Source organism: Lathamus discolor, chromosome 3 (assembly GCF_037157495.1).
Source record: "Lathamus discolor isolate bLatDis1 chromosome 3, bLatDis1.hap1, whole genome shotgun sequence".
In the NCBI taxonomy this organism is placed as follows: Eukaryota; Metazoa; Chordata; class Aves; order Psittaciformes; family Psittacidae; genus Lathamus; species Lathamus discolor.
Genome location: NC_088886.1, coordinates 46,868,567 through 46,882,152, shown reverse-complemented (window position 1 = coordinate 46,882,152; position 13,586 = coordinate 46,868,567). Strand labels below are relative to the sequence as shown.

Sequence of the window (13,586 nt, the reverse complement as noted above, 5' to 3'; positions counted from 1 at the left end):
TCACAAAAAGAAATGATGATGTAAGGTCGCATTGAAGAGCTTTGTCTAGATGCTATTTGGAGTTTCTATCTCCTATCACATAAGCATCTTCTTTACAAATCCTGGCACTGTGTGTCACATGCTAACAGACATGACGTCCAGTGGCTGCTTTAATGCATAGGAGTTATATCCTTGGACTACTTTATATTAACGTATCAGGGCTATTTTCTCTTCTAAAAAGCAATTTATAGTGTATGAATAATGAGTATTTTTTGGAGGCAGAGAAATAGATCTTCCTCAGGAACACAATTAGAAAACAGCTTCCCCTTTCATTTGGTACCTTCCCAGGAAGGCAGAAGTGGAATTTCTGAGACCTCTTTATGCATAAGCAATAAATGACTCACGAGATGGGATGAGTTAGTACCTTCCAAAAAGGCACATCAGCTGGAGACAAGAGATAGCTCAGGCTGGGCACCTCAGTTTGCACATGATCTGTTGCCTCCTCTGCTACAGGAAGAGAGAGACAATTCCCAGCATAAACAGCTCTCCCCATCTTACCTCAAGAAAAACCTGTCAGGAAAGAAAGAGCCTAGCAAGTTTTTACTTTGGCCTTTGAAGTTCTTCCTTGGCTGACTGATGCTCGCCCATACATAACTAGAAGAAAAGACTTCCATTGTGCTGCTCTTCACACCAAGCATATTATTCTCCAGACAAAAGCTTTCGAGTCTAACTTTTAAACACACCTCTCTTTAGGGTGTACTGTTTCTAAGCCATAAAATCTTTTTTTGTTCATTAAAAAAGAAAAAAAGAAAAAAAAAAAAAAGACTGCTTTTCCCCCTCCGGCAATCTACTCTTCCCGGTAGGTTTTTTTATTACATTTTGCAGGCGGATACCACAGATGCATGGCAGTTAGCAGCAGAACAGCCAGTTCTCATCCTTAGAAATACAGTACTTTTCCGCAGCATAGTCCCCAGTGGTTTACCCAGCACAGCTTTAAACATGAAATACAACCATTGTAGGAACTCCCTGTTTTTAGACGAGACCTGGTGAATAATCACGCTCCCTGAAAACACCTCCAACATCTGGCAACTTGCTGCTATTTGCAGGGTCTGTGCACTAGGTCAGGGCAGGGATGCAGGGCAGGGGGTTAAGCAATGAACATGCTCAGCACCTGCTTGCTCTCTGCCTGATTCTAATCAGTATTCTCCTCTCATGCCCAGGAATGCTAGAATTCCCCAGTTTCCTAAAGGAAAAAGAAACAAAAACTTTTTCTCCCTCAAGGAAAGGATGGAGGGAAACCCTCTTAGTTTAGGGTCTGACTAAATTCTGCTAAAGACAATGCAAGTCTTGTCGTTAAATTCAGCAGGCTTTTTTGAGGTTTATGGGAAATCTCACACGCTTGATGCTATTAGAGGAATTAATGGTGTTAAAGAACAAATTAAAACCACAAATCAAATCCCACAACTTCACGGTTTAAAAACCTGCTTGTGACAATGCCTCAGATCTCTGGAGATCAGTAAAAACTCTTTGTATCAGCAACTCTAAAAATCAAATCTTGCCTTACTGCAAATTGTACTGCACTTGCATATACAAAAACTTTTCTTAAGACCTGTTGACAAGTTCGAGCTAGTCTATCCAACTGGACCTGGCTCCTCAGGTTTTTGGCTCATAGCTTCATGTCCAAGTCCCTAGACTACTTCTCTGTCAGGAAAAATGTTTGTTAAAAAAAGTAAATAAATACAGATTTAATTAGAAAAAAAAAAAAAAAGTTTAAACCCAAAGCCAAAGAGTTCATCTCTAATCAGCCTGCGTAACACAAGACCCTATCACTGAAACGCGTCCTGTTGCATAAAGATTTTGTAAGCTGCAGTTTTGAACTATAAATACTAACAATTTACACCAAAAGAATGTTTAAAGTATGGGGTTTGTCCCCTCTTTTTTTCTGCTCTGTTTGTAATTCTATTGAAAAGTACAACAGTAAAGAGAAAAAACCCAGTTTAAAAGGAATAAAACATTTTAAGCAGCTATCCAGAAGTTACGATATATTCTTAGAGAATTCAACAGCAACACTCAGTTCTAGAGAACAGTGCAAGACCTGCGTGCCCAGTCACAACCACATAAATTTCAAGCATTGAATATTTGCTTAGAACCAAATATTATTTGCATATATTATTGAATAGATTTTCCACACCACATATTTAAGAAAATTGCAGGCTATTCAAGAGAAACCCAGCTAAACCGGCATGAAGAATGTATCATTAGTTGTTGTACTCCATAAAACACATTGTGACTCAGAGCCTCAATGTACATTCAAGCAACGCTTCTGAACTCATGAGCTTAATCCCAGATCATGCTAATTATTGTTGATTTGCTTTTACTGTAAATAGCAGTAATAAAGGCATTAGAAATGAAAATGCTGAACCTTGATCTGTTTCATCGAAACACACTTACCTGCAGCTCTGAGCCAGGGGTTGCAGCATTACTATGTTCGGTTCAGAAGTGCTCTGCACCACAGGCCACTCGACCAAAGGGCACTCACTGGCCCCTCTACAAAGAGCTTAGTGTTCCCCAGCTCTGCAACCCCAAAGGCTGGAAGTCCAACTGCTCAGCCAAGCACAGGCTGCAATCCTTTCTAGCCACAAAGCGCTCCTTCTGAAACACCATTTCATCTGGATTTCAGGTTCCAACCTATGAGCTATGGCAGCTGAACCTATATAGTGCTTTGGATTTCTGGATCCCAGACACCAGGAAATACCCTTGAGGGAGGAAAATATCGTTTCTAACTGATTTCTTAGAAAGAAGAAAAAAAAAAAAAGGAAAAGAAAAAAAGAAGCCCACATAAAAAAACAAAGAGAAGAATTAGCCCAACAGGAGCAGCCAATGCAGGCAAATCTCCTATACTCCAGCCCCTTCTCCACTGCACACACTGCCAGGATGCACACCAACAGGAAACAACAAGAGGAGAGAGCAGAAAGAGAGATACAACAGCTTCTTTTGGCTCTGGAGGATCATGGCTCAGAGGCAGACACCAGTAACTGGGGAGGGGGAGTGAGCAGTCCTATCTCAGCTGGCTCAAGGCAACTCAGAAACACTGAGAAACATGCACTGGGAAGCACAGAGCAGATTACACCAACTCAAACCAGTTCTTTTCCAGAACAAACCAAACTCTTCTAACATTAATTCTGCTATGACTACTTTTTTTTTCTTGTTTGTACTTAGGGGTATCACTTACTTACAAACACATTGGTCACCAAGATCACTCTTCGCTGCTCAAAAAGGGCATTAAAAAATGTCATCCCACTCTAAAGATGCACAACTACACTCATCACAGCCCCGTCAAAAGATTATTAAAGCCTATGGAAAGATGCCTTCAGCGGCCCGTTTCTCACAGCTGTGGGAACTTCAGCAGCAAACCAGCACCAGCTGCTCAAGTGGAGGGAAGCTATTTACCCCAAATCACTGGGACTTGTGACATCTACTCAAAGAGCTGAACAATACCAAGTGCAAAAGCCACCTACAAAGCACAACTGCAACCACCACATCTTCACCTAGAGAACACAAGAGTCCTGTGGAAGCTTTAAACTTCACATTAAATAAAATGAATAAAGAGTACTTACAAGCCTCCCAGAAGAGAAAAGCAGAGCAAAGAGCTCCTAGATTGGAAACAGGCTCACATCAACTCCTACCTGGGCTGAGAACCACCCCTCAACTTAAAGGTTCTGCACCCCGCTCTGAATATTGAGGACTCTCCTCAGTGCGTGGAACTCAGAGAAACACAATGAGTCTTTTAACCAAAGCATCCTGCCCTGCAAAACTGGTTCAAGGTACCCCGAGGGCACACCACCCCTCCAAAGCCCTGAGGCTAAAACGTGAACGGTAACACAGCAGTAAGACAAAGGGCATCCAAAAGACTTCCCCCTGCCGTCCCGGGGAACCTGCTGTTCTGTATGCTCTCCCCACACTAGCCAGTGGCCAAAAAATAAGCACCACGTGGCCTATTTCATTAATAGACTAACTTTTCTGCATGATAACACCCAAGATTGAAAACAGATGAGTCGCTGCTCCACTCTTTTATCACCTGGAGGATCTTCTCTCCCCACCATTAATTTTCATTTATAACTTCCATTATCAGGATTCACATACTAGATGTATTTAGGATTCTTTTAATACTCACTCCAATACTCAGATTAAGAGAAATATTTGTCATCAATCATCCATCTTTTCAACTGCCAACACAGGAGAAGTATAGTAACTTTCTTTGAATCCTAGCTTGTTTTAAGTTCTTCCGTGGCCAAGTGACCTCTAAGAGCTTGGAGAAAACTCCTCTTTATGCCTGTCACAGCATAGGGTTTGACAGCTGTTTGAATTAGAGCTCCCGATTTCTTTCCCAAAATTTCATTTGCTGTGTTGATTAGGATCAAAAGCCAAGGGGAGGAATGCAGTTGAGGAGGACAGAGCATGCCTCCCCTTGTGGTACCCTTCAGCCAGGGAGGAGCCAGAAATCAGCCGGAGCAAGCAGCGCTCTGCCTTCCGTCCTGCCGGGACTGATGGAGCAGATCGGTTACAGAGCTTCTTGCAGCAGAGCACCAGTGACTTTGCCTTTTTTTTGCTAAACCTCGTATTAGAAAGATTTTAAGTGCAGTTCTCTAAAACAGCTCTTTTTAATTTGCTTTTCTTGTAACATTTTACTTTAACCATGCTTACTTGCCATGTCAGATCTCTTATTTACCAACGAAAATAGATGTTTAGCACTATAAAGTCTCGCTGAGTCTGAGACAGCGAATGAGTTCACACAAAACTGAAATATAATTAAACTTTCATGTTGGGCCCAAATTCAACCCTAAGGAACCTGCACGGCCCTGCTGAGAGCAGCAGATTGTTCAGATACGAATGACAGTACAATTTGTCTCAAGACCATTTTAAATATAGACGGAGAAGGAAATAATAAAGAAATAAACAAAATGTCTGCTGCATGCAGCCATTTTGCATTTTTACCAGGGGAACTGAGCATCCCGAGAGCCCGCAGTACTTTTCATTGCTTGAGTCCCCACTGGGCACCAGCTCAGTGCAGGCTGGACCCATTCACCTGCCCCAGCACACAGAACATGCAGCTCATGCCAGTGTCAAGGCAGTTCAGAAGAGGTGGATGAGCAGTTAGTTTTAAAAGCTTTTCAAAGGTAGCACTGCATTTGTTAGAAAACAAACTGTGGGTGCTCAAGCAACAGGCGTTTGTGTGGTTTTCTCTCTAGCTGCCAAATACTTGAGCATTTTTGCTTGATCCTGTTGATTTAAAAGGGAGCAGGTCCAATCAATTGTGCAAAGCCAGGGAAGAACCCACAGGGCTTTTTCCTAACTAAAACATCTATTGTACAGTCTTCTAAATAGATTCCAAAATGGTTTTTTTCTATTATTTTCCAGTCCCACAGATGGTAGCAAAGAACACAATTAAGCTATATACCATACACGGACAGCTACCATAGGCAGCAAGAGAAGTTAGAGCATGCAATGTCTCTCTCTGCACTACATGTATTAAAAGAGGTACAGAAAAAAGTGTCCCTCTCCCACTGTCCAGAATACTGCACCATAAAAGTTTGATGACTACTCACTTAAAACATCACTCCTTCTGTAAGCAGTCCTTACCCCGATACATTTTCTGGCTTTGGACTATTAGAAGTGGGCAGATAAATTTGCAGGATGGCAGTTATGTGAAACTACCCCTGCTTACATGGAAATACTGAGGGTCTAATTCAGCGTTTCTCACCCACCAGTGTCAGTCCCCCATCTGCAGTGGAGTTAATCTTGATTCATAACTTGGTAAATGGATTTCCTGAGGTTTGAGGGACTTTTTTGTGGGGTTTGGTTTTTGTTTGGGGTTTTGGGGGGAGATTTTTTCTTGCGGGGTTTTTTTTTTCCCCAAAATCCATACTTTGCAAGATTTCATTGTGAAAATGGGAAAGCAGTGCTTTTCACTTTCCATTCTCACATTTCTTTAGCTAAACATTTGCCACTTCCCTTTTTCCTGACAAAATGCCTCCGTTCTGAAAACAGCTTCATTGGCTGCTAGTGAAACCAGTGGAAACCTGACTTCCAGCTACTTCTGTGCAGGTTTCTTCTTGCCACTCAGCCTGACAGGAGGGGCTGGGTAGGTGTCTGAGTGCTCATTGGGAAAATGATCCATCCCCCCAGCTCACACTCCAGCCCCTCAGCACCTCACACTAGATCAACCAGCCAGCCTTTGGGTCAAAACTAAAAGGAAGTCCTGCACTTCCACATCACCTCCAGCAAAAGAGGATTTTCTGTAGAAGCATTCCCTGCCTCTCCGTTAGCCTGGTTTTTATAAAACCTGTCTGTATTCATCTCCACCTTTCTCTGAGCCAGTTAAAGACATAGAGATGGAAAGTAGTTTTAAGTCCAATTTGCTTACACTGAGTGGTGCTACTGCTTCACGGAGGGGGTGGTGTGTGGACTATACATAGGTTACATTCTAACAAAGAAGAGAGTAATTTTGCCAGAAGAGCTGTAGTTGTTGCTCTTCTGGGCTGGTATATGGAACAGATCCCGATTATACCAGCATAAACAGTCCTACTCATTTAAATAAGGTGAATAAGATGTGACGGGGGCTGAATAAGCTGTCTGCTTGAAGAAATGTCAGCTGCAGTTTATACCTTATACTATTCAAACCACTGTGATCTATGTGACAGTATATCTGATAAAGAAATTACTACACAGTCAATTTTGGATCAGACATCCAACACGAGGCATTGCATAAATGCAAAAATCCTTAAGACAGCTCCTTTTATGGGCATCTGCATGACATAAACATTGTTCATGTCTGGCAGAAAGTCTACATCCAGGCAAATGTCCATTAGGAAAGGAAAAAGAAAAGAAAAAGAAAGCAAGGTAGAATGTGTGTCACCGTTCCCGCTGCAGCTCTCCAGCAAATGAACAAGTTGAGTTCATGGACTTTAGGAAATTTGTCCCTAAAATGCTTTCAAAGAATTCTAGCTGTTGCTCTGGGGCGAAATCTCTCCTGAAGTAGGTGAGTACTTGCAAAGCACGCACAGACTGATATTTTATTCAGAGATAACCAGACAAAATGGAAACAGAGTGGAATGAAAGGAAAGGGAATGAGAAAATGCTGATTTTAAAAGTTCTGGTTTATCCCTTTACTCTGCTGTTTGCACTACAGCAGAAGAGGCTCTCCCACATAAAAATCAATGTGACACCAGAGGAGGCTCTCCAGCTTTACCAGGTTTCTTACTACTGTTTGTGAATCTGATTTCTGTGTCCAGATATGCCAGTGTTCTGGATCTAATGCTCACATACCCTACAATTCAGATGAAACCTCATATCATAATTACAAGCCAACATAACACATCCAGATTGCACAGCCTCTTCTACTGAGGATGTGGTGGAATATATTTTACTATCTCTGAAATAAGTATAGCTTTCTGTAATGCAACAAGGAACTCATTATTCTCAAGGACTCTTGCTCACTTTTCTGCACAGCCTGGCTGACCTGATTTTCCCCCCCCCTCTATTTTAGAGAAGGAGCAGTACAACTGTCCTTGCTGATGCAAGCAAAGTCCATAAAATCAAAACTGAAGAAAATGCACACAGAAATACTGGAAGCTCGTTTGTGTTCCCTCTATACCAAGAGCCAAATCTGGAGGACTAGCTCACTCCTCAAAATCCCTTTCTTTTATTGGCAGCCCTGGACTGTTTATCTATGTGATTTGATATATAAAGACAACTTTTCTTTTTCCACTTTAGGCTGCACTCATAAAAAAGATTACATGCAACAAAATTACTTTGACTAAAATTCATTTAAATATCACATATTTTACCTGTTGTAATAGTAAAATTTTTGTGCACTGTATAGTGAAAATAAAGTGAATCAAACAAAACCAAATCCAATGATGCTAAAGAAAAATCCTCCTCAAAACTGGAAGAATGTACAGCACGCAGATTGAACAAACCATGAAAAATAAGGATTCCATTCAAATTTCACATCTCATTAAAGACAATTTGGCCATTAATCCATAGGGTTTAGGAGCAAAGGGGGATTTTCCAAGACAGATAAACTGAAATGATCCTCCTTTGATCTCCGAGGTTAAGAATCAGTGACAATGGAAGATGAACAACAAGGGGCAGAACTACTGGCCTTTTTATGTGCCACAATGGCATCAGCAAACAACTACTTAATCAATATTTGGCCAGGGACACTGAAAACTTCCTTTTCAAATTTTAATTCGTAGTTGTAAAACAACTGTAGAGCAACCAGCAAGATAAGACATTAAACTGACTGCTTAATTGCGTTTTACTGTCCTGTTAGTTATATATGCACATTTGTAATAGTTCGTGAATCTTTATTTACTGAGATGAATAAATGACCTGTCAACAATTACATCAAACTCTACTAACTAAATAATCTCGGCACATGGCACACTTTAACTCTAATGTGTCCTCAGTGAGTTTTAATTTCATTACGCTTCACTTTTTTTTCTAGGCAGAGTGATTTAAACTGAATTAGTTTAACAGCATGGGGCAGGAGTACTCCAGGGCAAGTAAAGTTAAACGCTGTGCTCACACTACACTAAACAAGGTCTTGCGGTGAATTATATTACTGTACATCATTTTTATTAGCCAGAGCTCAGCGTTTGGGGAGCACTTGGAAGTATCCCACGTTTTTATTTCTATATTTTGTTCTTTCTCTAGCCACATGTGTTTGTTACATAGGATTTAAAATGACATTTACATGGAGAAATTCACATTGACTGGCCTGCTCTGATTTATTGCTTTGTGTTTCACTCAATTTCTTCTTAAATTAACCAGAGAGCACTTTGTAGTTCTGCTTCATTTCCCAATGCAGTTTTATTACACAGCTCTGGGGACTCGTGATAATCTATCACTACCAACTTTATTGGCTTCTTTCTTCTAAACCCTTTTCCAACCCTTATCAATAAGTAAACCTAATACCAAATTAAAAATTCCCCAAGTAAGTGTTAGATAAAAGCATTGTCTTTTACTGATACAAAAAAAAAAAAAATATAGTATTTGAAATCAGACCCAGAAAAAAATCTGGTTAAAGCATTTCATCAGAATTAACTTTTACTTTCAGCATTAATGGCTAATTAGTTTTTTATCTATCTAATTAAAAGCTCTGTCTGTCTGTCTGCTGATTCTATCACTACCTCTGTGTAAACACAGATGAAGAGATCTTTGCCCTCAATAAGAGTTTTGCCAGAGTTTCACTCGGGATTAGAGTCACACTCTTGTTTAGTGGGTACTTTCTATTAACAGAACAGAACAAATCTGGGCCCCGTTCCTGCCCGACCCAACCCACGTGAGTAACTTTACACACATGAATAGGCTCTTTGAGTGGGACTCCTTGCTGTTACCCGCATATGAGGGCATTTGCAGAACTGGAGGTCTGATACCCGACCCAGGAAACCCATCTTACACCCTAAACCTGAGGATTTCCCCCTCGAGCCACAGTTGCTCAGCACATTATAGAGCCGGTTTCAAGAAAAGCCTGATCTCTACCGTGGTAAATTCCTACTGACGTCAAGGATTTTGCAATCGTAGGAGAATCCAGAAAGCCAAAGATAAAAGTCAAGTTTCTGAATCAAGTCCTAGCCACACTGAAGTCGACTGCCTGTGTTTCTTGCCTCAGCCTTTCAATAATGACAAGACTATTAGATTATTAAGAATTTCAGAGCAACCAAATAAGATGCAAACTTTGGTACAAATTCAAGTTGTTCTACTGCTGCATGTGAAGCAACCCCGACACTTGCTAAAATAACATTTGCCTTTGTTCTAGATATACACAATTAGAAAAACTGGAAGCGATGCCCACAGCAGTTCTGTTTGAATAAGTGCCAACTCTTTTTAAGTTGAAGAAAGTGTCCCTAAGGTGGCAAAAGATGCAAATCCATGAATGAAATCATCATTTCAAGAAAGGGATATGATGTATCTGTGTATTACTTCAAAGAGACGCTGCTCAGTGAGTAACACCCTTTCTTCCAAAGCTGGAAGTATGACTAGCGCTTATGTAAGGCGATTAGCCTGCAGTTAGTCTGACAATTAGCACTCTCCTCAAAGTCCCGCAGCTTGCCTTCAAGACAGGAGGGCGCAGGCTGCTCCCATCATCTCTGGAGCAGAACTCCACTCTGAAGTCACCCAAAACACAAACATTTAGCAATGTTCTGAAAACGCTCACGGTGCTGGGATGGTGTGCTCTCGCTTGATGGTGAGGTCAGCACTGATCACTGAGGTCATCAGTCATTATGATTAGCTCAAAATAATGATTTGGAAGTGGGAGCCCAGAACCCCACAAAGATGATGGGTCAGGGAGAAGAAAATGTATTTGGGTTGTGCGGTATCACCTACATTGGTATGTGCTCATTCAGCTCCTGGCTTTTCTATCCAGGACTGGAATCTCACACACTATTGGGATATGAGGAATGAAAGGAGGGGGGAAGACAGACAGAAAATACTATTAGCACTATCTGCCTTGAGCCAAATCCTGGGGTCAATAAAGAGTTTTTCTTAATTAAGCACTATTTTCTTGTCAGTTCTGGGAACCTCAGAAGCAGAATTCTGTTCAAGCTACATGAGCTGATTTCTTAAACCTGCTAGTGATGAAATTCCAGTCTCTAGAAGATAACTGCCTGCAGCCACAGTCAGCACATTTCATTCAATAAGTGAATCTTCACCAGGAGCATTGAGCAGGAGAGCACACTGCGTAAGACACAACAGTATTTCACACAGCAAATAAGTCCTCTTACCACCGTGCCCTGGGACGAGATGCTGGAGCAGAATCACAGTAAGCCCTGCATCAGAAAATCACAAGCAAAATCTAACTCGGCGTCTGCTTTGCCCCATGCTCTGGCCACTAACCCAGCAGTCTACAACGCAGAAATGAATGGGATGACTCAAAGCAGTATCTGGTGCCTGCATGCTAATCCTGTCCCTTAATAAACTGCCTTTATTAGTTTTACAACCTAAAAATAACTGGCTGCATGATACTGACCAACCCTAATCAAAACATCTGCAATCCCATCTAGCCTGAGCTACCCTTTAGATCATGTGCCACCACTTCAAAGCCTGTGCATCAAGTCAGTAATTGTAACATTGCATCTAAATATTTAAGCTAGGGGCTGGTAGTCGCGTGTCCCATTTACAGTCAGCATCTGTCCTCTAATTCCATTACAGTACAAAGCAAAAATGTTTCCCAAAACTCGCAAACAGGAAAAGCATCACACAGCCAGAGAAGCAGCAGCAGCTTGAACTTTCTAGCTGCTGAGCAGGCCTTTTGTGCTAAGGTCCCTTTCCCCCCTCCCCGCTTCAAACTCCACATACACACACTAAAATAGGGGTGGTGCCGAAACTGTATTAATGTGAGCCTCAGGCACACAGAAAAAAAGAAAAGAGGAAGGGGAGGGAGAGGGGGGGAAGGGTTTGGTCCAAGATGAAAGTAAGAAGGAAATAAAGGAGGCAATTTAGTCTGCTGTAGCCTGAATTGCTCTCAGTACAGCCAAGGGTAGAGGCTTGGGATGAGTAGGGCCCTTTTTGGACGGTGCGCATGACTGGGGGAGGATCCGCCAGGACAGGGCCCGGGGGCCAATTCCGCTGGCTGGGAACAGAGGCCCCCTTTGAGGCTGGGCAGGGGGGTCCCGGCCCCAGCCCCAGCCCGCACCGCCCGCTCGCAGCAGGCCCGGGGACCAGCTCTACGCCCCATCGTTTGAGAGCTGAAAGCCGGCGGTTTCGGCCAGAAAACAACAGCTATCTTATGAAGGGGGAGTTATCAGATTAGTCAGCAAACCATGCCACGCATAACTCCCGCTAAAGGTACAAGCGGCTCCCTCTTCTGTAGCGGTTATGCTAAAAATATGCCCTTATGTGCCATATAAAGGCACAAAAGTTTCTCTCTCATGTTCTTTATTTATGGCTTATGCCTTTAAGAAAAATTTATCACGCATGCAGAAATGCAGATATTCTATTATAGAATTATCAGCTTCCTGATACAGACTGCAACAACAAAGGTTTTCATCAAATATTATATATCCAAAATCAGGGTAGAGAGTGACACTGACAGAAGTGTTGAAATACTGCAAAGTGGGGTGCACGTGTGGCATCAGTAAACGCTGGCCAGAGAATCATATTTAAGTGTCTGTGGACAGAGGCTGAAACAGAATCACAGTGGGACATACGAAAGTTTACCTATGCTTATATATATGTGATGGGAGAAATCCCAAGGCAAATGACATACTGGTTCTATCACCTGTTCATCAAAAATATCATGTTTCTTTTCTCTCTAACCCCACTCTGCTGTAATTACTCCCCAGATCTTGAATTAGGTACCATTAAAATGACAATTGTTATTCTTGCCCTCGGAAAAAAAAAGCCTGTCCCCGAGCCACCCAAATGCCCATGTCCAGGAGGGGATTTCAGGACATGTCAGCAAGCGTCCAGCACTGGATATGTGCTCCCGAGCATGAGGGCAAGTTCTCACTCTGGACTCAGCCCCAGGACTTGCTCTCTGACTTATCCCACAGCCTTCCCTTACGTCTCCTTTTACTCACACTCCTGCTGCTGGGACACCTCGAGCCCCTGAGACCAGCACTATAAAACCCACTCATACTGCAAAAGACTCGGCACTTTTTTCACTGCATAATGTGGAGCACTCCTGTCCAGAGCACTCAGCAGTGAGCTACCATGCAGGGATTTTGCTGCACGCTGCCAGGATACCCTTCAGACATACGGAAATCAACCCTAGTCTCAGAGAGGGTACCGAGAGGCAGACACCCTCTGCCACACCAGGCTGGTGGGTGCTGACAATTACAATCCTGCGGCATCAAAATCCTCAGAAAAGCTGCCAGTTCTTTCAGTAAAAGAGCAGGACCTGACCTGATGATTTTTATAGATGGACTGAAATCAAAGCTCCTCTGCTGGCAGTGGTAATCGAAACAGAAACTTTTTTGTCAGCCAGATACAGAAAGTAGTAGTGGAGTTATTTTATGTCAGGTGGGGTTTTTATGCGATGAGTTCACTGGTGTGCTGCCCCTGTAGTATCACACTATACACACACCATGTGTATGGTAAGAAATCCTTTCTCGGGCAGCAGCTCTCACACTGCAGCATCCTGGCCACTCCAGTAATAAGATTAAGCAACAGCTTGCTAGTCAGGGAGGGGGAGCAGGCGCTGCTGCGGGGAAGAGCACGCTCTCCCTCCAACTGCCAACCCTTCCCAGCCCTGCCACGGAACAGACAGGATTATCAGACTGCTGTTTGCACAGAACTGCCCGGCCACATTCACCCAGCACAAAAACTCATGTGCAAGGACAGGATAGGGCTGCACTGCCTCATTTAGTCAAGGGCAGTTTTGCCACTGATTAAACCCAAAAGAAGCAAAGTAGGACACTTCCGTCCACAGAAAGTGAAGGAGAGGTTATGTTAGAGGACAGAATGCAGCCTCCTCATAGAACCGTGCTGGGGAGCATGAGCTAGCCCCTGCTTGCAGCAAGGCACTGCCAGCCCCAGTACTTTTCCCGCAAGCGTCTCGGGGTTCCACCAGGCTGGATGCAACAGCCATGTGCCCAGAC

General features: G+C 42.8%; 1 protein-coding gene across 3 annotated transcripts in view; it reads right to left on the bottom strand.

Moving 5' to 3' along the window:
* Nucleotides 1-3,933, bottom strand: part of LOC136012148 (paired box protein Pax-3) — a 65,734-nt gene extending 61,801 nt beyond the window's left edge. Inside the window, exon 1 of one of the 3 annotated variants that reach the window (XM_065675027.1) lies at nucleotides 3,212-3,933. In XM_065675027.1, coding sequence (XP_065531099.1) covers nucleotides 3,212-3,275 — 64 coding nt within the window. In that variant the 5' untranslated portion in view covers nucleotides 3,276-3,933. The remainder of the gene's footprint in view (nucleotides 1-3,211) is intronic. The other 2 variants (XM_065675028.1, XM_065675029.1) reach the window with 2 other exon arrangements.
* Nucleotides 3,934-13,586: the final 9,653 nt, after the last annotated feature.